At 35.9% G+C, this 26,340-nt stretch overlaps 1 protein-coding gene across 1 annotated transcript in view; it reads left to right on the forward strand.

Annotated features, from left to right (window-relative positions):
* LOC140166590 (jouberin-like) overlaps positions 1-10,523 on the forward strand; it is a 54,229-nt gene extending 43,706 nt beyond the window's left edge. Inside the window, exons 25-31 of the mRNA XM_072190085.1 lie at positions 3,428-3,499; positions 4,326-4,398; positions 5,141-5,199; positions 6,519-6,762; positions 7,649-7,761; positions 8,352-8,437; positions 9,230-10,523. Of these exons, the coding sequence (XP_072046186.1) occupies positions 3,428-3,499; positions 4,326-4,398; positions 5,141-5,199; positions 6,519-6,762; positions 7,649-7,761; positions 8,352-8,437; positions 9,230-9,806 (1,224 nt within the window). The 3' untranslated portion in view covers positions 9,807-10,523. The remainder of the gene's footprint in view (positions 1-3,427; positions 3,500-4,325; positions 4,399-5,140; positions 5,200-6,518; positions 6,763-7,648; positions 7,762-8,351; positions 8,438-9,229) is intronic.
* Positions 10,524-26,340: the final 15,817 nt, after the last annotated feature.

Raw genomic sequence — 26,340 nt, forward strand, 5'->3', positions numbered from 1 at the left:
CGACGTAGTTATTGAAATTTTGATTTGGACGAATCGCGCCTAAGTGCGATAAATGAATTCGCAGAGAGACTAATCGTATACTTAGCTGTACAAATCAGGTTAATCTATAGTATTGTATAGCGGGAAACCCCGAATTTTCTATATTACATGTCCTATACTGATATATTTGATACCAACGTATAGCTGTAGGTATCTTCTATCCAGTGATACCAAAATAAGTACAAACATTCCCCACATGATATTGCTGTGGTTTAATAATGTGAGTGCGCCCCCATGAAATTGGAAAATCCTGGAAAATTATACGCAAAATATAGGCCAATATATTTATTTCTGCTTTAAAATCCTCGAGTTTTTGCTAAATATTACAGGGATGACCATTTATAACTTTTATAGCAAGTTAAGTCTACATAGACTTAAGACAACCAGTAATTTATACACAAAAGTCCCAAATCAAGAATGCATGCTATGGTTTACACGTAGTTTTGTGTATTCGACCTCTCTCTGCGCAGTAGTAGAGACATTTTGGCTACTGCATAAAGCCGAATAGCTGTTAAAACGCGTTTTGAGTGATATATCGATTGCTTGAGAACATGCAAGTATTGTAAATAATGCGTGTACATTCACTTCTATAATATACATTTCAAACGAGTGCTCACGAATGTTCTAAATTTTTAGAAGGATCAATGGAATAGTACCAATATTTTCAAACGCCGTTTACTCAGAACAGCAATTTTGCGTATTCGGCACTCTGCCGTGTTCATAACGATATGAAATACACACATTGTAAATAAGGACACACCTCCAACCGTGGACGTTCTTGGTTGCATGGATATAACCAGGACATCACAAATAACATAAAAATGCATTTCAATCGTGTCTACATGGAGGGACTACAAGACTGGCCATGTGTGAAGAGTAATTGGTCTGGTGTGGGGGGGTAGATCCTTGGTGTGTCGATTAAAAACTGGTGTGTGCATCCTCAGTTAGATAGGATTATAATCATATACAGAATGAGGACCTAGGTTACAGGTAGGGGATGTGTGTTTGTAAACGCTAGTAAACAAGGACACACGTATGTGAAATCTCTGTACAATATAAACGATGGACGTCCATGGTTCCTATACAGTGTTTCTAGTTGTAAAATGCCGTAATGATAAAAATTTTGAATGTGTGTGTCTAGGGTTAGATATATTACAAACTCTTTGTGTTTTATATGTCCTCTTATACTGGTAGTTACATGTGAGGGATGTGTGTATGGGGATGACTGTGTGAGCATACCCATAAGTTTCTGATACCGGTGGTTACATGTAGAGATGATGTGGGGATGACTGTGTGTGTGTGTGGTGTGTGCGCATATAACACTTTCTGATAATCATTGCAAATTAGGTTCTACTATAATAACAATAAATTTTAACTGCAAAATAAATCTGCTTTACTTAGGCGCCAGAACCAGATTTGTTTGATCTTTGGATTGGTCGTCAATGCTGCTTTGGTGCTTGTAATTAATGAACTATCAACTAATTACTGGTAAATTTGTATTGGTCAATATCATTACAGCATAGATTCATATCTATAAACAACATGTCAATTTATTGATTTTATAAATAATAAGGATCGACCAAGCATTGACGGTCGATCAAAGGATCCAACTACGAGGGGGTATCAAAAAGTTTTTGAAATCATCCAGAAATTAACCGCCGATCTAGCGCCAATTGTAAAGAAGTAAACATGCTTTTGAGACCATTTGTGGACCATAATATATATAATATATTGTAATAATTTGGTTCCATTGCCTTATTTCAGTAACTGCATGTAACTTAACAGGTTTATCTCTTAGTGTGCTTCTTATTTGTATATCCAAATAGAATTAGTACTGGAAAACATTTGAAATGTCATTACTTCTGTGGAAGATTTAAGATGAGTATTTTGCAGATAGAGTTTATCAAATGGAATTGGCTTACAGAGATGACACTTTTCAGGAAATTTTCAAATTTCATGAAATTTTTGCTGTACCCTTTCTGTGCAAAAGGATAGGGAAAAGTGCATTTTCAGGATTTGTCCATGTTTTTCAGGAAATTTTAATGACACCAAGTGGCATCTCTGGGCTTAGGTTATTTATTTTAAAACCTATACTCCCTCTGTGCATAGCTTACATATCTCTTCCACAACTGGAGTGAGTATTTCAAATGCAAGTTACCCAATTGTCTATTCTATTTGAAACCTATACTCCATCTGTGGAAGACCTTTAGCTAAATCTTCCACAGTTGGGAGTGGATTTCAAGTGGAATATACAGGGTGTCCCACAAAAAATTACGGAGTGAATAAAAGTGAACGTAAGTCGAGATGTAGACATCAAAATCAAAAATTTAAAATGTAACGCATAGCCTATTTTGTTGTGCATCACATACAAAAATTTTATTTGATTCGGCTGACTGGTTGCGAAGAAATAAAAACGATTACATAATGTGTGCATCAATGCAGTTCATTCCCAGTTTGATCAATAGACGCTTTTTTCATACTCGCTCACCGCTTTCTAAAGTTTGTGTATCTCATTAAATTTAGTCCACATTATCTATTTATAATCTGACGGTGTTATGTTATTCATGCTTTCACTGCAGATGAATAACAGTTTGTCCAAGAAACTTTGATTTCTGCAATTGGAAGCTTTCCAGCTTCAATTCTTTAGTTTATGCAAATATATTATATTTAAACTTTCCAAAGACCATTTGAGCTAAGAATGACAATGATCAAGTGCTTACAGCTTTACGTGTGATTTGTGATACCATGCAACATTAATATTGAAGTTTTAAAAGATTTGAACTTTGCATTACAATTTCTTGGAAATATTCCAAAAACAGTAATGTGTGTGAGAATTTCTTTTAAGCCTGCTGGAATTCTTTATGCAATAATTCTTTATGCAGCATTTATATCAACATTAACGAAAAATTTCATTTTCAATATCATGCAGGTTTTCTAATTTGAACAAAACCTAATTAAATGTTCTGCAAGAAACAGATTGTTTAAAAAGAACAGAAAAGATTTTACAGAACAAAATATGAAGCCTATTGACAGTTAACCACTAGTGCGCAATGTGTTGAATGATCTTTCTTTCAAATTTGGAATGAAGTGAATTGACGCATGTGTTATGTAATCGCTCATTTCTTCGCAATTGGTCAATCGATTCCAGTAAAATTGGTGTATAAGATGCAGAATAAGATGATCTCCACGCTGATGTTTAGAATTTCGTATTCTGATATCTATTTCTCGACTTAGTCCAAATTCATTTGCCCGGTCATTTTTATGGGACACCCTGTATAGCCCATTGCATGAGCTGCATGTATGATATAGTACTGCATATTTATTGCTTGTATGTTTTTAACCCTGTGTTAACCTGTTGCTTGCTGGTTCCTGCCTTGTTTCCCTGTAGTTCCAGACACCCACCAAACCCCCTAGTGGAGCTGGTATACCTTCATTATCACAGGCTGAGCGGCCTGGCATGGTATGTGGGGCAGTAGTTGCTGTTTTAGTTATTATGTATGTGACTTATGTAATCTGATCTAAGCCAATTTGTTTATGTACAATATTGTGAAATTAAAGTTATTACGATAATTAATTTAGTTAAAAAGCGAGCTGTTGGAAACTTCTTATCAAAATAAATGTTTAGTAAAATTTCAAAGTCTTGTAGGGGTCTGATCTTTATCAAAGCAAATATCCTATTATGATTGAAAGCTCAGGCCCCTAACACTTTGAAGTAATTAATTTTGCCCTCAAATCTAACTTCAAAATGTTTAAACTCCATCAAGAATTATTAGTTGCATTTTCATATAAATGTCACAAAAAGTAAGTGTTGCTGCTGCTGTGATACTATTATGATGGCTTTGTTTATTTTGAGTGACAACAAAAAGTTAACCATATACACTAGGATCTACAACATGCTCATCTATCAGGGGCACATTTCTTTTTAAAACCCCAATACATTTGTACATTCATTGAATGACCTTCGAAAATTTGGGTATGAAAACTCATACTCAGCAACTTGAGGTCAAATTTTGCTCTATGATTCTTTAATTGAGGTTATTGAACTATGCCATTAGGATGAGGCTATTATTCAGAAAATCTTCTCTTCTGTAAGAAAATGATGAAGAGATCATGATATCTAATTAGGATTTAGCATGGTTTATTACTGACATATCTGACATTTAGATACTATCAAACAATTTAAAGCTAACTTGTTCTATGATTACTTTGTGCCTCCTACGCAACCCATGAATTTCTAGGTTAAATTTATGTTACTTGTTACTGTTGTTTTGTCCTATATATTACAGAGTCCATTCCTGCAATCTACTTTAAAGCAAACTCCACAAAAAGGACTTGGAGGCACCATGGGTGGTGCTACAGGTAAATGCATAACAAATTAATCAGGTTTTGATCTGGGTAGTACCTACTAAAAATGTGTGACAGGGATGTGCATTGATCCCACTCAACTTACTCTCACCTAATGACCCCTGTGGATGTTATACTGAACTTCCTTCTCACCCAATAACCCCATATTTTGTTTGTTTTTTCACTGCAATTCCCAAAATTTCATTATTTTTCTTACAAATTTTTGTGACTTTTTAAAAATTTTATATAAAAATTGTCAACGTTTATATTTTGACTCAAAATTGTTCACAGGAAGACCCCTCTTTTTGATTAAATTTCCGTAGTCTCACAAATAGAGCCCCTTTTGTAATGGAAAACTTTTGCAGAAATCTTGCAATATGTTAAGCATGAGAGCATAAAAGGGGAGGTGGTGACCAGAGCATGGTGTATGTCATGTACCACAGTGCATACATATCTTTAGGTGCTTATTCTTGTGACAAATCAATTGCTCATCTTTTAAGGTCCTGCTTACATAAACATTTGTTGAGATCCATACACCCTCAATGGAAGACATTTTAAATCTAAAGTCATGTCTTTCATAATGAGGGGGAGGGGGGTTGGTTCATAATTTTTTTCTAAAAAACAAACAATATCAGGGATACATTCACCATATGTTCTTACAATATATGCGCATCTTGGTGGGCAGAGGTGTTTGAATTATTACTGACAATGAACTGATATACTATAACTTTTAAATAAAATTGTCTTTATTGTACAGGCTGGACATCTAAACCATTCTATCCCAGAGGAGCAATGCCCAATATTTCTCTTAATACTGTAAGTAATAGCTACAATATTCAGATTTTAATGAGGATGTTTAATAGAAGAAGATGGCACAGGTGCATAAGTTTCCTCTTTCAGCAGCCCACGTTTTGCTATTTTCTTCCTCCATTTATAATTCAGTATTGTATACAGGCCTTTTTAGACAGGCACACGGCCCCGGATATAAAAAAAAAGAGAAGAGAAATTAGAGAAAAAGAGAAGAGAAATGCCTGTGTGCCTGTGATTTTGACAAAATTAATCTCATATTTGACCATTTCAGCTTTAACAAAAGCAAATTTAGGCCCGCTTCGTGCGAATTCGTTCCACTTTAAACCATATTCGACCATTTAAGCTTCAATATGTTATATTTACATGTTTCATGATCCTTTCTTAGCTCACCAAGAAATTTGTGCCCCCCGTATGCTGAAATTATGTATACACGCCTGTAATTTGTCCTTCAAAATTTGGTAAAGTGGGCTATAGAAATCTAGGCTTCCGTTGGTGCGTCCGTCTTTACGTCCCTCCATTTATGCACCTGGTAACTCAATTTATTTTTTATTAAATCTAAGCAAGTATGGGTGTCCATCGTCACAGTAAAGATGTACCTCAAGTAGGCAGTGCTTGAGCTCAGAGGTGGGTCATAAGTCAAGGGTCAAATATGGTTAAATTGTTATATTAAAAAATTGTCCTGGTTAATCCAGCTGGAGGCAGTGTACTGGATTAATCCAGCTGGAGCTGAATCATAGAAAACATTTAACATTACAGCAACATGTAACAGTCGTTTGAGAACCGCCTTGTATTTCCATCACAACCTCTCTGTGACCATGATGGGCGAGGGATCTAGTGGTCTGTGAATCGCCATTGTGTTAATTTGTGTATGTCATTACATGTGACATGAGGGATTAATGTGTGCATGCTTTAATGTTGTACTCATCTTTACAACTTAAAGCAAACATCGGTGAACAAATGAGGTAAAATTATCATGTTCCAAAATGATAGCTATGTACATATAGAAAGAGTTTGTTATATATAGGCCTATATCTTATTTTAAGCCTATTTAAAAGAGGAATTTTTATGCATCAACCTATAGGCCTATATGTTAGCATAATTAAAAGTTGTGTGAGGATTAATTTAATCATGATCTGTGTTTTTGGGTAGTAATATTCGTACATGTGACACAGGCATGACATTCTCCATGCAGAGACCCATGATAGTCCTGTGTGTAGCTCTTTTACATGTAGTTGTCCTCTACAGTAGCATCTTGAGCATACTATTAGGATATATATTTTGTAACAATTTACCCATTCAATAGTCATTTTGTTCTGTTCCAACAGAGTATAGCAGGAAGTGCTACTTTCACTTTCAACGCAGCACCTACCAAAGAGAAGGCAGAGGATTACCTACAGGTCCTCGCTCTGTACGACTACACGGCTCAGAGGTCAGACGAGTTGAATCTGCGAGCTGGTGATGTCATCTACGTCCTACATCAGGATAATGAGAACTGGTGGATGGGTCAGCTGCAGGATGGTCAACAGGGATATTTTCCGGCAAATTACATCACTAATCCTAACGAGGAAGGTGAGTTGATGACCTCTTTTTGTTGATCTCACACTAAGGTTACAAAAAAATGTTGATTTTGAAATCCAATTAGGCGACTTTTCAGATTTGAAAAATTACCACTGTGACTTTGTAACTTTTTGGCAACTTCTGAGCTTGAGTTCAAAAACATTACTCTTTTGGGCAACTTCTGAGCTTGAGTTCAAAAACATTACTCTTTTGGGCAACTTCTGAGCTTGACTTCAAAAACATTACTCTTTTGGGCAACCTCTGAGCTTGACCTCAAAAACATTACTCTTTTGGGCAACTTCTGAGCTTGAGTTCAAAAACATTACTCTTTTGGGCAACTTCTGAGCTTGACTTCAAAAACATTACTCTTTTGGGCAACTTCTGAGCTTGAGTTCAAAAACATTACTCTTTTGGGCAACTTCTGATCTTGAGGTCAAAAACATTACTCTTTTGGGCAACTTCTGAGCTTGACTTCAAAAACATTACTCTTTTGGGCAACTTCTGAGCTTGAGTTCAAAAACATTACTCTTTTGGGCAACTTCTGATCTTGAGGTCAAAAACATTACTCTTTTGGGCAACTTCTGAGCTTGAGTTCAAAAGCATTACTCTTTTGGGCAACTTCTGAGCTTGAGTTCAAAACAATTAATTTGGGCAACTTGGGAGCTTGAGTGGAAAAACATTTAACCCTATTTCAGTGAACTTTGCTACAAAAACATCAAATTTAGAAGTTTTTAAAATGATATTTGGATAAGATTCATAGAAAATCACACAATTTCAGGCAAAAATTAACCTTAAATGTATATAAATTGGTTTCTAACAGGTTAAATTTTTCATGAACTTCTGTTAATATTTGATAAGTGACAATAGCCTTATTTACATTTCTCTTTTATTTTTTCAGAAAAACCCCGTGTTGCAGTAGAGCCTGAATATGTTGATGAAGGTACAGGTTTTGATGATATTGATTTTGCTACACCTAGAACAAAGGCAAAGAGAAAGAGCAAAAAGAAAACGGTAAATAGACATGTCAATACCCATCTACTTGGAACCTACTATGTCAATACCCATGGCTGTTTTAAGTAGTGAATGTTGCTGCTATGTAATGGTGGTGGTGATGGCAGCATTAGCGGGCTGCCACTATAAATACAACACCACCACGACTACCACCACACAGTGCTCTAGTCACGCCAGTCTGCGCCGGTCGGGGATATCCGGCACACAGTCTTTCCGACCGGCACTAAGCTTAAATGTAGGCCTATTGGTCACCGACCGACACAAATGGGTTTTTTTTAAATTACAGAAAATGCACAAGTTATAACCAAGACGTTGTGTTTTTATACTTGAGAGAACAATAAGAGATGAATTTGTCTGTGTAGGGAGATGAAGAGATGAATTCATCTGTGGTGTTGCAAGTGAAGTCAGCCGACAACTACATGTAGTTAGTTTGATATGATGGGTCACAATTGTTCCAGATCCAAATAAATCAACAAAATTATATTTAAATCCAGGACTAAATCCTAGTCCCATTTTTTTATTCTGCAATTCTGCAACTAAGTTTAAAATGTTGTAAACCAAACCCCCTCTCATTTTTGTTGACTTGTTAGATGACAGCTATTGTAACCAAGGCAGGGGAGTACAAAGTGATATCAGCTACAGATGACAGTGAAGCAGACACACCAGCATCTAAAGGGTGAGACATATGGGTGGTCATTTCTATAACAGGGTTCCCGCGGTCCCTGAAAGTCCTTGAATTTGAAAACAACTTTTCAAGGCCTTGAAAGTCCTGGAAATTTGCACAAGGTCCTTGAAAGTCCTTGAAAATTGGAATTTTACCTAAAGTATAATTTTGACAAAATTTAGGGAGTGGAGAGGAGCTGTCACTTTCGTTAATACGCAGCTTTTTGTATTGTGGTAAGTCCTTGAAAATCATGCTTTTGGACCTTGAAAGTCCTTGAAAAGTCCTTGAATTTTAAAGGCTTCAAGGTGTGGGAACCCTGCTATAATCTTACTCAACGCTGAGAAATAATATGCCACTGGATGAAAAACAAAGCCTATTACAAACACTACAATCTAACGTCTTATGTTTAGGCCCCTAAACCTTTTAAAATACTATACAATCTTAATCTACCTTGCTCCTTAGATCTACGAGTATATTTTTAAACCATTGAGATTTTGAATATTGTGGCAAACCTGGCAAAAATTGCAGTGTCCAATTTTCAAATATGGCTAAAATTGGTTTATGGGATCCTTGAATCTTTGGGTTATCTTCTTCAGAGTGAAATTTTTTCAATCCAGTACTGTGGTACACTATAATAACATTAAGAAGCACTTCATCGCAAGTAAACTGACTTTTAAAATTGGTTTACTAACCTACAGTAGATGAGTTATACATAAGGCCAGATGTACAGCCACCTCTCTCTATTGCATTCAAAACATCTATAATACTTATGACATTGAAGTGTTTACCTTTGCCATTTTTCAGAACAAAGAAAAAGAAGAAAAAACCTCTTGGCCAACAACTAGCCATAGATCTTGCCAACAACACAGACGGTGATACCCCAAGGAGCCAAACTAGGTCCCGTACAAGAACTGCAAGTAGCAGTGCTCGCAAGTTAGCACCAACTTTTGATCAAATGGACGATGATGAGGATGGTGATACCCCAAGGAGTCAAACTAGGTCCCATCGTGCAAGAAGCTCTAGTGGTTCTCGCAAGTTAGCGCCAACCTTTGGTGTCGCAGACAATGATGAGGGCACTCCACTGCAGCCATCTAAGAAAAAGAGAAGCAAATCTCAAGATAGCAGGGAAATGATAGTGGATAGTGGGAATGATGATACACCAAGACAAAGAACTAGAAAGAAAAAGACACCATCTGCAGAACGACATCTTGAAGATGTAGTTTCTCAAGATGATAATACTCCAAGGCGGGGAAGAACTAAAAGGAGCGGGTCAAGAGAGAATCTGTTGAGTGCAGAAGATGGTTCAGATCGAGAGGTGGTTGTGGAGAAGAAAGGTGGAAAGAGAAAGCAAAAGTCACATCATGTTGAGAGGGTAGTGTGATGGTAATAGAATAAGTAAGAAGCCCCCACCTGGTAAGTGTATACATGCATGGAAACAAATGAATTATCTATTGTCAAATATTTTTCCGATCTATACAAAGCTGTGATAATATGAAATGTATACTTCCAATTGAGTGCAATATTTCCTCCATATGTTCTAGTGATGATTTTTATTACGTAGGAGAGTGTTCATATTTGCCGTAGTATTAATGTATGCAAAAATGTGATGTGATCAAACAAAATGAGTCGGATGTCGGAAATATTGATTTAGAGATATAGCCAATAATAAGTTGCATTAACCATATCACTGGAACCCCATAAGTCTAATTATGATGAGGTACTTTCAACAAAATAAAGCTGCTCTGAGAATGACTCGTGTAATGAAACTGAATTTTGATTTTGATCGACATCAGACTCATAGCTTGATCGCATCACAAATTCACTCTATATAAGTGCTACCAAATTGTTGGTGGTATAGGATGTGGTCCAGGGTATGAAAAACAGCAAACTATACTATTTTGTAAGCTGGACAGCTATATTTGTTCAAAGTGTGTTGCTGTGGATCAAACCTTAAAGGGGGGTAACCCTATCAGTTTAGGATATGGATTGTCTTCAAACTTACATACAATTTCAAATATTGTCCCCTTTATGCATCTATGTGAGAAAACGAGAACATTTTCAGCGTAAAAGTGAATAATTAGCACAATTTGTAAGCCAATACGTTGAATACGCATGCATTGCATTGTGGTCCGCATCCAGAAACAACACTCCCGTCGAAAGTGCTTCGCCATACCACTACGCTCATCATTCTTGTGACAAAATATCTCATTCTTTTTATTTTCATTTGACCCTGATACATTTCCTTTTAATTTTGTATATTATCATCACGTACATTTTACACTTATCTTTTATTTTAGGATTTGTTTTAATGAAAAAATGGTTTTTTTTATAATATTTTTAATTAATTAATTAATTAATTTTATAGTGGGGGACATTTTTTCTCATATTTTTTTTCATATTCCTCGTATCATACTTAACAAGATAAGGTCTTGTTTTGTATTTATTTCATCCCTTATGTATTTCTTTATTTTTTGTTTTAAGCGTTTATCATTATAGCGCCTCATTATTTCGGACTATTTCCGTTTGTGCGAATTGGCATGGGAGTAAAACGGCTCCTATTCACGGAATCATTTTTTCCTACCCAGAATGTCGAAGGTGGTTACCAGTATAGCCTGTTTGTTTCTTGATTTCTCCGAAAATACATCAAATTGGATCGTCATATTTCAGGATGGTAATGAGAAAAATATAATCTATTAAATGATACCAAAAACTCATCAACAATGAGAAAAATCGGGGGGATGATGCTGTCGATCGGGTTACGGACCTTTAATGTGTGTAATGTTTTTATCACCATATTTAACCCTTTGAAACAAAAGGCCACTATATCTGCCACTCACTCCTTCAAAGTATAATAACCCAGAAGACTGGATCTACAGATGTGGCAAGTCAAATGGCTACTTGAAGTAGTCTTGTGACTATAGTTTTCAGCACAGTTCTTCAGCTGTCTGCCAATTTGGCCCAGTTTAAGGCGTATACAAAAGGGGGGTTCTGATTGGCTAATTGAATCATGTCATCATCACATCAGCACCTCATTCGCTGGTCAAGCTGCATAGCATTGTGTGAACTAGTTCTTTTTACATGGTAATCAGACAAAGCAGATGGGTACGGCTGAAGTAATTTGCTGAATAGTATAGCTTGTGATCATGTGATGCATTCATCTGATGGGCTGTGTGTGACAAGTATAGGAGGACTTTTTTTGCACAAAAAAGCCAACAAATTGTTAGTAAAACAGAGGTCAGCTGATTAAACACTGAGGACATGGATGACTTGGATTACAGCAAAGTGACTTTGAAAGCAACTTGATATGGATGTAAGCTGATCTGACTTAATTTGATTGGTTACTTATAGTGGGAATTCGAATTTGAATCAGCGCAGCTTTCAATACCGTGATGATTTTATGCGTACACTGCGTGATGTATGCCAGCGTGTGCGACTGTGCGTGCAGCGTGAGTAACGCGGAAGTGAATCCAACCATGCCAACGCACTTGTGATTTGTTAGCATTGTATCCAAGGTCGTGCGTTAGCAGTAAGTTCCTTGTCCAAGCTAACTCAATTTTTCCACGAGAGCGAACTAGGCACCACCAGGGTTCAAACCTGCAACTTCTCGTGCCATAGTCGAACGCCTTATCAATTGAGTTAACTTGACTGCTCATATAAAGTTATATTGTTACTGAATGTTAGACAAAAAATACACAAGGCAGCATTTGGACAAGCCTGAAATATGTTTAATTTCCTGGCAAGAGAGATAAATTCCTCTCCAACTTAGCAGGATTTCCCACCATTTCTTATGTATTTCTTTATGCAGAAAAGCAAAATTTCCCTCCAAATAACCAAAACAAAATTTCCCTGCTAGGATATTGCCAAATTGCCTATTAAGAGAGTTTATCCGATAGACTCAGATGGTAGGTGGAAGATGGGGGTCAGCAAATTTTGTTCATATTTTGTCAATCAAACATGTGTCCATGAGTATTAACAGTGGAGGTATTAAAAAATTTTGAGGACCCCCCACTGGGCGATACTGGACCCCCCTCAAAATGAACCCCTATGATTGTCTTCTCAGACACAAAAACTTCGAAATTTGCGCTAACTTTCGACTAGAGCCACGTAATAACACCAATTTGCAGACAATTTATTTATACTTCACAGTAATTATGCACATTTTGTCTCTACAGAGCAATTACAAATTCTTTAGAAAAAGTTTGGATTGTTCCATTTTCAGAGAGGGGTGTAATGCCCTTTTCAGCAATTTTATAAATGTTAAAAATCCCAATTTTGAAGCCAAGTTTACAAGATGATTGTGAGAGTTCCCCAATATTTTTGTAAAAGTTACTGATATGTTGGATAAAGTAAATATAGGCAAAACAATTGAGCAAATAAAAATCATGGAGACTTTTTCCGCTTTTAAAATGGGCACATCTTATTTCATGCCCTTTTTCAGAAAATGCAACATGATATTTCTAAGCTATAAACTCATGTTCGGTGATTTTTCATGTTTGAAAAGAAATTGGATAAAAAGTGAGCATATTAGAAGTAAACAACATAAACAATACTGTTGCCTAATAAGTTTGGGGCCTAAATTTTGCTGTAGAAATGCTTAGAAAAGGACTATTCCATTATTTGTGGGGTGTAAATACCCCGTGTTAGTACTAAAATACCCTTTGTTTTGATTTTAAAATTGCATCATGCTTATATGCATCCTCAAATGAATATTATCTCTTTCTTCCAAGGTATAGATATAGCCTACAATTATTTTCTATCACATGTAGTGAACAACAAAGACAGGGGTAATATTGGAATGATACATTCATCAAGTAGGGGTGTTATTATGATAAACATACAAATGCTTATCTATCTATGATTTTTAATTTTTGAAATACCAATCATGCTGTTGACATTCAATTGATTTTGGGATTTGTATTGAGGTTCCAACAAGTGCTCTCTCTCTCTTCCGGAGTCCTTCTCTCCCTCCCCTCCTCTCTCTCTCTCTCCATGCTCCATCTTATTGCATAAAAATCAACATTTTTAAGTGGCATTTTCTACCATACGTGGCAATATTTTTCCAATTTTTATATCCTCTCTAGTTGTGTTAAATAAAGAATACATTTTCATCTAAGGGCTCGGATTTTTCCCCAAAAAACCTAACCTGCTTTGGTGTTTTGGGAAAAAATCTATATCAGATTAAGGTCAAAATTTTCAATTGATCGTCGGCTCTAAGGTGGTACTACACCCCTGGCCAATTTTGTGCCTATTTTTGCATTTTTCTCACAAATTATAGCACATTGGTGACAAGCAAGATATGTATATTATAGTGGCAAGGAGTACAACTACTGCACTGAAAATTTTATTTCAGCACAGACAACAGTTGTGGAGTTACAGTCAAAAATGAGGGAAACCAATATTTGATCAATAAATCAATAACTACTTATCTTGAGTCACTGAAATTCCAGTGTAGTAACTGGATTCCTTGCCCCTATAATATACATAACTTTTGTTACCAGTTTTTATTATTAAAAACAGGGAAAATATGACACAACATCCAATGGGGGAGTAACATAAGACATATAAACAAAGTTAAAAAAGTTTTTTAACTTTGTTTATATGTCTTATGTTACTCCCCCATTGGATGTTGTGTCATATTTTCCCTGTTTTTAATTTTATCCATTGCTAGTGTGACACTGTTGTATCCTTTTGGATCCATCCTTTGGTTCCCCGCCGGTCAGTTGGAACAGATTTCCCTGTTTTTACAGTTTTTATTAGTTTTTGAGAAAAATGCAAAAATAGTCACAAATTTATTAAGAGGCGTAGTACCACCTTAAGTACATATCATCACATTTATACAATTTACTTTGAGGACTGTTAAATTCCGAGTGGATCGAGCAGCAGATTATGCCTGCGCCTATGGCAGTTTCAGTTTCGTGGCAACAGCCATGTTAAACCAAAGGGCAATTTTTGGAAAATTTTAAAAGAAAATTTACAAAATTTTACGCGAAATTCGCTAAAAATGACTGAATGAGTATAAATGGCTGTTGCCATGGAAACTTTGAATTATCTGAATAGCTTACACTGTATATCAAAAATATAGAATAAACTAAAATATAAAATGTAAAAAAAGAGCAAACAGTTTATCTGCATGTTTCATTTTTACCAGTATGATATTCTTCTATTTCATCATTAATATCAATATTGTTATGTAATTTTTAAACTGTTGTCTAGCATTTTTCTATAATATGAGGTTTACGGGCATGGTTTAAAGTCTAGAGTAAAAAGGGTAAATTTGGTCAAAATGGATTTTTGCCCGGTAGGCCCACCCTTTTTGTGGACTCCAGACCATTTTTTCATTTCATGTTGAGGCGTAAATAAAACACATACACGCACACCCCCACACCTGCCCTAAGAAAAACAAGACATGACCACTCCTATACCTAAAGTGCTGATACATGTAAAATGATTAAAAGTCAGAATAGGACCTTGTGATCATCATAATAATCGTGATAACGCTAAAATATAGGCCTATATGTTCATGGAGCATTATTTACTGGTGATACCAATATGCTGTAAAAAAAGAAGCACCCCTGTACTTGGTTTGTATTCTTAAATGTGGTGCTTAACTCATCAAAGCAATAACTGACTCAAGATAACGGACTCGAGATAAGGGACTGATCAACAGTGAAAAGATCATATATACGTTTGATGTTGGTGTAATATACAGCATCATTATACCAATGCCATAGCGGTTTATGGGGAAAATATATGTTTGTGTTTTCTGAAAAGTAAAGAAGTCTCCATAATTTTTATTGCATGATATAAATAATCTATGTACAGAACTTCTCTCCTGTAATGAACAATATGAAAAAAATTGGGGAACTCTTACAATGACGTCACAAAGTAGAGGGATATTTCACTTCTTTTTCAAAAGTTGTGAAATGTGAAATATGGCCCACCCCTGTAAATAAATGGAACATTCCGATATAAATATTTGTTGTTTTATATTTTTTCAAGAAGACGAAGGATGAAAGATTTTGTGTACAAAAATTTACTTTCATAAATGCTCGTCTTAGGTGCAAAAATATTGTTCAAAAAATGGTATAAAACCGCATTTTACAAGTCAGGGAATTACGCGTTTGGGAGTTCATGGAGCATTATTTACTGGCGATTTTACCAATGTGCTGTAAAAAGAGAAGCACCCAGTTACTTGGTTTGTATTCTTAAAAGTGGTGACCACCTCTTCAAAGCAATAACTGACTATTGACTCAAGATAAGGGACTGATACAATGAAAAGATCATACGTTTGATGTTGGTGTAATATACAGCATCATTATACCAATGCCATATATTGGGGAAATACATATTTGTGTTTTTTGAAAAGTAAAGAAGTCTCCATGATTTTTATTGTATTATATGAATAACCTATGTACAGAGCTTCTCTCCTGTAATGAACAATTTAAAAAAGATTGGGGAACTCTTACAATGACGTCACAAAGTAGAGGGATATTTCAGTTTTTTTCAAAAGTTGTAAAATGTGAAATATGGGCCCCCTCCCCTGTAAATAAATGGAACATCCCAATATAAATATTTTTTGTTTTATATTTTTTCAAGAAGACGAAGGATGAAAGATTTCATGTACAAAAATTTACTTTCATTAATGGTCGTCTTAGGCGCCAAAATATTGCTCAAAAATGGTATAAAACGGTATTTTACAAGTCAGGGAAATGTGTGTTAGGGGCATATTTTAGGGGTCCCATATTTCCTAGAGGGGGTATACAAAAATTTTAAACCTGATTACTGTGAACACTTATCCAAACTTACTAAATTGCCAAAATATGGTTGAAATTTGCTGACCCCCATCTTCCGCCTTTTTCCCATTTCATCGGTATTTCTCAGAAAATCTCTCTTAATTCCAGGCCTGGTTATATCTAATTTCTGAATTCTTCAAGTTGTGAGGGGCTAATAGAGGTGTACAAGAAAGGGCATGGCAGGCGGTGCTGCCTAATTTGTAAACTTGAAATTTGAAACAACTTCATACAATTACAGAAACAGGTATTTTGTGTCCATATGAATATGAAATGGCATTGAACACTTTCGTGAAGTTGTGCTAAGAACTCAGAAGTTCTGGATGGTGATGCCTAATATAAGCCATGGTTCAAAGTGTCAATTTTTGTGGGAGTGATACAGAGTTGTAGAGTGGTTATTGGGTTAAGTTTCAGATTTTTCAGAAAGTTTCACACTCTTAAAACATTCATTTTCAACATAACCAGTTCTGGTTCTCAATTTTGCTGCCATTGTAAATCATAGAGGTGCACTCAGAGGATGATTAAATCTCTCCATGTGGGTGTTGACTGCAGACGACAAGTTTCAATTTTTTTTTCAAAAATTCAAAACTTTCAGAATATTAAATTGTCATGACTTTATTTGGAATCAGCATACAAAATGCATTAAAATGAGTACAAACAAGCCTAGTATTGGTTCAGAGGTTCTTACAATAGTTCTCGATATTTTGCAAAAATATCTCGGTACTCTTTATGTTGAAGCATATGGCCAGTATACAGAGCATGAAGTACGTCCCATAATACATTGCAAAAGATATTTAAATGGCACTTGCACTGTACATGGTGACAATTCATATGGGGCAGAATTGCCATGCAGTTGGGGCTTTATGTATTCAACTTTTTGAACATAAACCTTACCTATTACTCAGTCCAGGGGTCCAAGTTTCAAAATGGTTCATAACTTACAACGAGTCGTAAGTTCCATTCACTAATCTTAGTTATAAATGGTACCCTTCGTAAGTAATGAGAATTTACTACAGGAACCCTTCATAAAGTTACGTCTAGTATTGGGTATTGTAATTTTACAGATGGTTAATTGAGTTACGAAGGGTGAAAAGTGAAATGGACCCCAGGATAAAATACACAAGGTACTTAGATTTTTATTTATATAATGTATAACTGTATTCATCTGCGGTTCACAGTGTATTCTTAGCAATGGGCTATAATCCAGGTAAATTCCATACACCCCCTATGAAAGACCTTAATCTTCCACACATGGAGTGTGAATTTCAAATTGTGAATTTCAAATTGGGTGACCAGAATGGGTGACTTCATTTGAAATCAACACACCGTCACCCCCTGTGTGGGAGATAAAGGTCATGTCTTCCATAGAGGGTGTATGAATTTAAACAGGAATAGCCCAATATACCTTGTACCTAATTTTATTTGTATAATGTATTAAATTGTATTGCAGCGGTTCACAGTGTATTCCAAGCAAATGTATAAATCCTGCCGTCCATATAACTGGTACTATCTTTGCAGGCCAAAGTGTTTTCAGGTGTAAATAGACTACTTTTGTATAGAGATATTCTTTTTTATTTGTAACTCTCCTAATTACTACCCTGCTACAAAAAGTGGATAGTTCTAAAGTCACAAGTACTATATATTATAGAATGTTTTTTAAATGTTTTGTTTTAACCTATTGTCTACTATATATTCAACTATCCATTACTACATTGTGAAACATAATCAGAACATTTCTTAATTGCTTAAAGGCCCATTCAGTGATCCTAGTGAAAGTGTAAAAAAATTAAAATTCTTTATAAATTGCCTAAAATGTCTTATTTTGTCTTTAATACACAGCTTTCACCTTATAACCACTGGCATGCTATATAAGCACATCTATGACACTAACCATGCTAACAAAGGTGCCAAAATCTGATTTTTGATTATTTTTACAATCCATTGGATGAGCAAATCATTGAATGGGCCTTTAAATGTCACAGCCATTGAAACTCACTTTTCCCGTGTAGACTTCATTTTTGGTTACAGGTCAGTAGTCTGATTGGTCATTAATCCGAAACCCAAACTTATTATAAACCCTAATCCTTACCCTAAACTTTACCCTAACTTCAGGGGCGGATTTATAGGGGGCACACCCGGCACGCGCCCGCTCTATTTTTTGCATAGCGGCGCCTGACTTTGTGTATATTTGCAAAGTGGCGCCTGACTTTGTGTGGGTGCCGGTGGCGGTGGTGGCTCGGTGCCCCCCATATTGAAAATTCCTGGATCCACCCCTGAACTTATAACATAAGCCCTAATCCTAAACATAAGCCTGACTGTAATTATAACTTTGACCCTAACTGTAACCTACCCCTATCCCTAACACTTAATCCTGCCCTTAATGCTAATCCCCCATGCTAATCCTAACCCTATCATTATCCCTAATCCTAATCTTAATTTAGAAATGCCCTAAACCTGTTTGGACTAACGACCCTTCAGGCCAATGGGCTGTTCCCGTATCTTTACCCAATTTCATGTAATTTTGTGATTACAAAGTTTAAAGTCTACAGCAGTTGCTAAGTAGGGATTGGGTGCTAATTCTCGCTATTCACAATAAAGGCGCCGCCAATGGTTTTGCGATGTAATCGTGATGTATCATGGGAAAATTCGACATCAAGTCCAGCATAATCTGAATATTACCATGCTATTACATAGGAACACGTGACAATATTTTTAGTTTGTCAATATAACGTGTTACACGCGAATCGATACTCAATAATACTTAATAATGTGATTTGAAATGTGCACAATTAATTTTTTCTATCGATTTGCGTGTAATACCGTTATATTGACAAACTAAAAAATATTGTCACGTTCCTATGTAATAGCATGGTAATATTCAGATATGCCGGACTTGATGTCGACCTTTTCCCATGATACATCACGACATTACATCGCAAACCGCTGGCGGCGCTTCTTTATTGTGAATAGCGAGAATTCAGACAAATATGGTAACTAGAAATTGTAGAGAAGCATGAAAATTTCAATACTGTAAAAGTGAACTTTTTCACACATTGAATTGTTTGGGCTTTGTCAATTTGGAACTGTTTCACCCGTTCTTAAATTTGTGATTCTAAGCTTACTTACATTGACCTTTTTTTGGCATTAGCTGCTTGAAAATTCTAAATTGAAAATGCAAACTTAAAGCCATGTTGTAACATTTCCATAAAAAATAGATAGTAGCTTTTACTGTCAGATATGTCCCCTTTCAATTTTGAGCCAAAGAACTGAGATAAAGCATAGAAAATTGGAATTTACTACCAGCGCCGATGTTGCCAATGTGCGTCACTCTGTCGGGCGTGCTGCAGTATGGCCCTTTGATGTGTGTATGACCGTCCCGCACGCCATGTACGTACTGTGATATGAACAACGCGTGCACGTTCGACTAATATTTCCATCATAATAATTCAACAATGGTTCCTGTTGGCTTTTGACAAACTACAGCACCAAAAAATCTAAAGATTTTTGCAGGTATGTTAGTTTAATAAAAGTAGTCCCTACATTACAATCGTGTAAAAACAGAATTTTGAAAAATATTGAAGGCTTTCTCCTCAGCAAATGTTACTATGGCTTTAAATGTAATGGGAATTTTTACAATTAATCTGTAACTATCTTCACTGTCAAATGCTTTATAGAAAGCAGCAAATTGGGCTATTCCATTTGAAATTGATACACCCCATATGGAACATGTGACCTTAACCTCCCTTCTAGGGGTGAATAATTATTTCAAATTAATAATATTGTGTGAGAACAATAGTCTGCATATTGTTAACCAGCATTTTTTTGGTAAATAATGGCTTGTTGATGGTACAACTCATTGTTGCTAATGTCAAACTTGTCAAAGTATAAATTGTGATTGTATCACACAAGTAAATGAGAAACTTGTGGTTGTCACCTAGGTTTCATTATCATTGAGGTATAGGACTTTTTATTGTTTCAGAGAAGAGCAGGTAGGGCAACAACTTGATTATATTTCTACATGTTCATACTACATACTCTGAAAACTTTAGAAAATTCGTACGAGTCAGTTTTTTTAAAATCACATTTTTGTTCCTAAAATGGGGGTTATAGTGCCCTCATCGGGCACTCTCTCCATAGGGCTACATGTAAAGACCAGTTAGGCAAAAAAAAAATTGTTTGTTTGTCCACGTCCGACCGACCGTGCACTCTGGTCCCGACCGTGTCTTTTTTTTTTTTTTTTAATTTGCGTTGAATGTGCTAGTAAAACAGTGGTTAGTATAAATTTAAAGAAAGAGAATGTAAAGAAAATGAACAGTATAACATGCAGAACCATCTCAAGAGTTCAACCAGTAAAGTTTTGTGGTTTGACTTATTTACCAGTCTTCAAATGGTCAGTTTCAAGTGCAATATCTGTAAAAAAAAAAAAAATCTGACCAACCGACCCAAGTGTTTCATAAGCCTCTATGGACAAACAAACAATTTTTTTTTGCCTTATAGACAATATAGACAAATAGCCCTAAAATAAAACGGACTCGTACATTTTTCCTCAAATTTTGCATATGATGTATGTAGATTTAACATCTGGAATGTAATGCAAGTGGTGTCGTTGCTGCTCTTCTAAATTCATTTATAAAATGTCCGCCCCAGACCAAGGTGTTGTGGACTTGACACGGTTTGGAAATAAGCTCTTTTATTTATTGAATGCTCTACTGGCTGCACACTGTAACAATTACCATTCTTCTGTAAATGACCTAGAAATTGTTGTTATTGAGCTGAAATGTTAACCAAAATAAACCATTGGTATAAAAATATGATACTGTTTTTAGAAATATTGCTTAAATATTTTTCATTTAGGCTAAAAAAAGTTTTGACCCACTATCATGGTAGAGTTGCTAACTACTGCCCATTCCAGAAAAATATACATACATACACAATTCTTTTATAAAGCGCCATTACATGCAGCACAAATTGTTTGGGATTTTAAAAAAATCCTGTTTTGCCAAATGAAATATAGCTAGTTCTAACTGGCAATTAATATAAGTCAAATTTTAATAGTTTTGCAATTAGGGGATGGCCCAAAAAACCTGCTTTTTTGCATTATTTCTTGCAATTGCAGTCACCAAATTTAAAGACTGTAAGCATTCAAAATTTGAAAGATAGGCTATCGGTTTTCTCATAAATTTAATATTGTATGTTAATTTTGATAATTGGTTATAAAAGATATTAGAAAATGTATATTCCGATAACTAGTATACATAACCTAGAATTAGCCTTGGTGCAAGTCATTGGGCTTGATTGTCACAGCTTATGAAGAATACTCTAAAAAGACATGTTTTTGCCCTTATTTCCAAAAATTGGGTGAATATGAAAATTTTACTTTTATTGCCAGTTAGATCTAACGAAAGGATTAGATTAGAATTTAGCTGTTTCATAATGGCAAAACAGGATAATACTTTAAAAAGTTATTGCTGTATTTTTCTGGAATGGGGAGTAGTGAATTTTTGTATATTTTACTTACTTTATTGAGAATCATCCATGAGGGTAAAAGGGGACTTTTGGCCCTTTGGTAATGGGGGGCATTAGTCCCCCTGGTTCTGGCCTGGGAGTGGCAATTCCTTTCCCTTCCCTTTCATTTGTTCGCTATGTGGTAGAAAGGTTGCTAATCTTTTGTTTTTGATCAGTGGTCGCCATAACACCAGTGACATTCCATTCTGCACGTTTTCCTGCAGTATTCTATACAGAGGTGAATACAGGAAGAAGTACATGCATGTATTAGGTCAGTTTCGCAAAATATTGTTTACATGGAACGAACACATGCAGGGAAATAGGAAAACCACATTCCATAATAGGACAGGTATTTTCAGGAAGAGGGTTTTAAAGTATGAATTTGTATTATGATAACTGGACTTTCGTTTTATGAGTGGCGATATCTCACATCCTATCCCGGATTTAATATTATTTAAAGTATATAAATACGAGGTACTACAACAAATTACCAGATAGTAAATAAATTGACAGAGCTAAAGGACTTCAACAGTCATCAGTTTTAAACAAAGCAGGTGCAAACACATCTTCTACTTGTACAGATACAAAGGACTTCTTAGACTTCTTCTGCCTACCTGTTTGTAAAAGCCATTATACTAGATTGTAAATAAAGAGCATCCACTTCTCTTCTACCAACCTGTTTCTGTTTGTAAAAGCCATATACAAGAAGGAAGTCGGAATATTCCAAGGAGCGTCATCAAGAGAACCAAGAGCAGTGATGGATATGGTTATTGATACCGCCACCATGGATGTCGATACCATGGATGTTATTTCCATCTCAGCAACTTGTCATTATTCCAGCATCAATCTAAAGCATTTGAAGGTGAGTTCTTATTTGTCTACATTACAATTTTGTTATTATATAATTATGGTCCAAATGTCTCTATATGGGTGTGTAGAATTCTATGAATTCTTATGACACCATTGAGTGGCCATATTCCATCTGAACACTGCATGCATCCCTTGAATCCCTTGCCGGCACACTCCCTTGTTTTTTGTTTGTTTTTTTCCAAGTTGGTTTTGTGTGCCGGTTGGGATATTCTTGTTTAAGGTTTGACACTATTTTACAGTGTTGCGATTTGGTAGTTCACAGCATCTTGCGAATGGTAGTCAGCTTTGGCAAAAATCACATTGCTCATTTCATAGCAAGTGTGTAGAAGAATACAAATATCACAGATATACTTTTGTAGGTCCTGTAGTTCTTGAGTTATATTGTAGGTGGGCTGAAACACCTGCAACACTTACATAAACGTACATAAGTGTTATTTTTCAATAATAAACTGCTCAAATAAAGAAAGTCCGCAGTCATGTAACCTATCCTACACCAAAACCTGATCTTGTTATGACAATATAATTGATAAGGTCGTGTGCAGAATCTTGTTAGCTCCAATTTGATACCAAATTTGCTATCAAACACTCTAAATTCAGAGAGATTGATACCAGTTTATGAAATTTGGTGCATTTTCAAAAGTTGCAAATTAAAAACTGACCACGCGGACCTGTAGAGGTGAATAGCAGAGCGCGACCATTGACATAGCCCGAAACATCCGCTAGGTCATATCGATCGCATCATGCCCTAGTATTCATTAGTAAAGCACTGTAGCAATCCATGCGTTTTAAATTAACAATTGAATAAAGCGCGCACTTGGGATAGTCGACAGGGGCCCATCGTGGGCAAGCAAGTTTGACCAAATTACCACACTAAGCAATTTCGACCGTGTGCATAGTGTTGATTTGCAACTTTTAAAAATGCACCAAATGCCATAAACTGGTATCAATCTTTGTCACTTTTGAGTGTTTGGTAGCAAATTTGGAATCAAATTGGAGCTAACAAAATTCTGCATACGACTGTATCAATTAATTTGTCATAACGATATCAGGTTTTGGTGTAGGACAGGTTACATGACTGCGGACTTTCTTTATTTGAGCAGTTTATATTGATTTACATAATGAAAATTGATATTTTTTTGCTGCTTCCACCAACAGTACCTTGTCTACCCTTAATTGTAACACTTTGTATTGGTAAACTGTTCTTTCTTTCTTATAAAAAACCCACAAAATTTGAATGAGGAGATGCTCCAAAGGCCAAGAGGCCTGAAGCGAGCCTGAGTTCAACATACAAGTAAATACACAAACTTACTAAATAAAAGGAAAAATAGAAGAAGGAACCAATATAAATATTTGTAACATTTTAATAAATATACATTTCACAGTTCAGACAAGAAATTGATAGTTGGGGTGTGGTCATTAAATAATGGGGTGTGGTCATTAAATAATGCTATGGGGCCATCAAATGATTTGAAGGTCTGTGGTAGGGTTTGAGATATTTTGTGAAAGCTCATTCCAATGCTATTGATCATACCTGCCAGAAATTTGTGTCCTAAATTTGATGGCTGATTTTGGAAAATTCGCAGTGAGTGATATTTCGTGTCTATGGCGAGTGGAAAAATGCTCACTAGAAATCGAGTTTGGGTGAGCGGTGGCGAGCGAGAGCGATCGCTCGCCGCAAACAGCAAGGCCTGTATAAAGGTATAGGCCTACATTAAAATTGAAAAGAAAAAAAAATCGCCACCAAAAAAAAATTCTGCTTGACCCAAACTCCCATGCCCCCTCCCGAGAATCTAATGGTGCATCCCTAAAAGTACAAGATAGGCCCAAGTCATTCAAATTGGCATAGGTATTTTTGAAATGAAAAATGTGGCAAAAAAACAAAGAAACCAGCAGTATTGACAAAGTTGAAGACCTTTCAAATACACGTAGCTTATTTACCCAAAACCTGAATTTTAATGATTTTTACGATCCTGCCGATGAGTAAATCACTGAATGGGCTTCTTCCACCTTCATGCACCCCAATCTAGCACCTTTTTGATTGAACTGCAGTTGACTGGTTATGGTGAATTAATCGCATATTTGAGGCGGGATAAACTTGCATTCTGAAATCAAAACAAAAATCGTTTTTTTAACAAAATGATGACAAACAGGTCAATAATTGGTCAAGGCATATTGCCCTCCAAATAAATACTTGATATACATTCATGCTTGATTTCACCCATTCAAAATAAAAAGCCTCTGGATTTGATTTTAAAAAGTGGAAATTAAAGAGCCTTGCCATTGAGTTTAAGCCCAATTGTTGCTGTTGAGGTATGGCAACACATTAGAATGAGGCCTGTAGCCAGGATTTTTGCATGTGGACCATAATGTGGTTCTCCCCTCCTCTCAAAGGGATTTAGCCCCCTCCCCCAAATTTGCAAAAGTATACAAAAAGTCCCAAAATTTAAGAATTTATGAGCATAGGGGCCAAAAATTGGGTTTTAAAACTTTTTGGTCAAAAAAAAGGTCAAAATTTGGGGAAGAAAGTCCACTTTTCACAAAATTGCCCACCCCCAATAAACTCCACTTTTTCAAAATCAGCACCCCCCATACAAAAAAAAATCCTGGCTACGGGCCTGCATTAGGCTATCATACTGAAAACACCAAAGGTCTATCATACTTGGTTTTAAAGTTCGTAAGTTTTGTGATGCCTATTTTCTTGTTTTTTACTCCATATTTTTGCCTTTATCTTAATTTCAAATTTGCCGCCTTTGGCTTCCATGTCACAACTCCCAAGCTGCCCAAAATGGTCCAAAAGCTTTGGAACATGATAAAAATCATTAAAAAAAGTTAAAATTGGAGCAAATTATTTTTAAAATAATACTTTTTTGTGATAAGTAATGACACATTCAGGCTGACCCAGTCCACATCGTAATGTCCATTCAACAAACTATGAACAAACATACTTTTTTCTTGACAGCAGTGCAATTTGGGATGCTTGATCAATAAGGCACATAATATTTTTCCTGCAGGTCCCTTGCCTGTCAACATGCTCAAGGTGATGGATGTTGCATAAAGTTAATAAACTAAGTTTTGCTTTATTTTGCATAAAATGTTTTCTTCAAATATAATTATAGTTTAGCTGTTGTTATATTATGTTGTGCATGATATGTGTCGTGGGTGGTATAATAGGGGTGTTAAATGACTGTTTGCATGATTACAAAATGAGCTCCCTTCAAATACTTCAACCCTCGTGATAATCCCCCCATATTTCTGGAGCATCTGATGTGTCTACATTTTCATATGTAGGGCCTAATAAAACTCTGTCATGCCATATATGGCTTCCAGTGTGGCCCCATGAATGCCCCTTCTTTTGAACCATCACTTTTGAACCTGCTCCCCAGATCCTCAAAGTAACCAACCTTGTCTCGTCATTTCCAAGTGGTAAAATGGGGGCCTGCTGGCCTGGCATTTTGTCCCAGTTGGAAGGGAAATGGATCCATGGCTGTATTAGATCTTAATACTAAGGGGGGTCATATTTTTTCCTCTCAGTGCTACCTCTTGTTGTGCCCCTACCTTGGGGCCCCTCATACCCCTTCAGCCTACTTCTCACCCAACTGTGGTATATTAAATGAATAATACAGCTGAAGGTCTATATATCAGCAATTATCTCAGTGGTTTTGAAGTACTTCTTAGAATTTTGAAGTATAAAAAGTTTTGATTACCCATATTGAAAAATGCTCATTGAAGTCACCCAATCAGGCTTGAAAT

The sequence above is a fragment of the Amphiura filiformis genome, chromosome 12 (assembly GCF_039555335.1).
Source record: "Amphiura filiformis chromosome 12, Afil_fr2py, whole genome shotgun sequence".
In the NCBI taxonomy this organism is placed as follows: Eukaryota; Metazoa; Echinodermata; class Ophiuroidea; order Amphilepidida; family Amphiuridae; genus Amphiura; species Amphiura filiformis.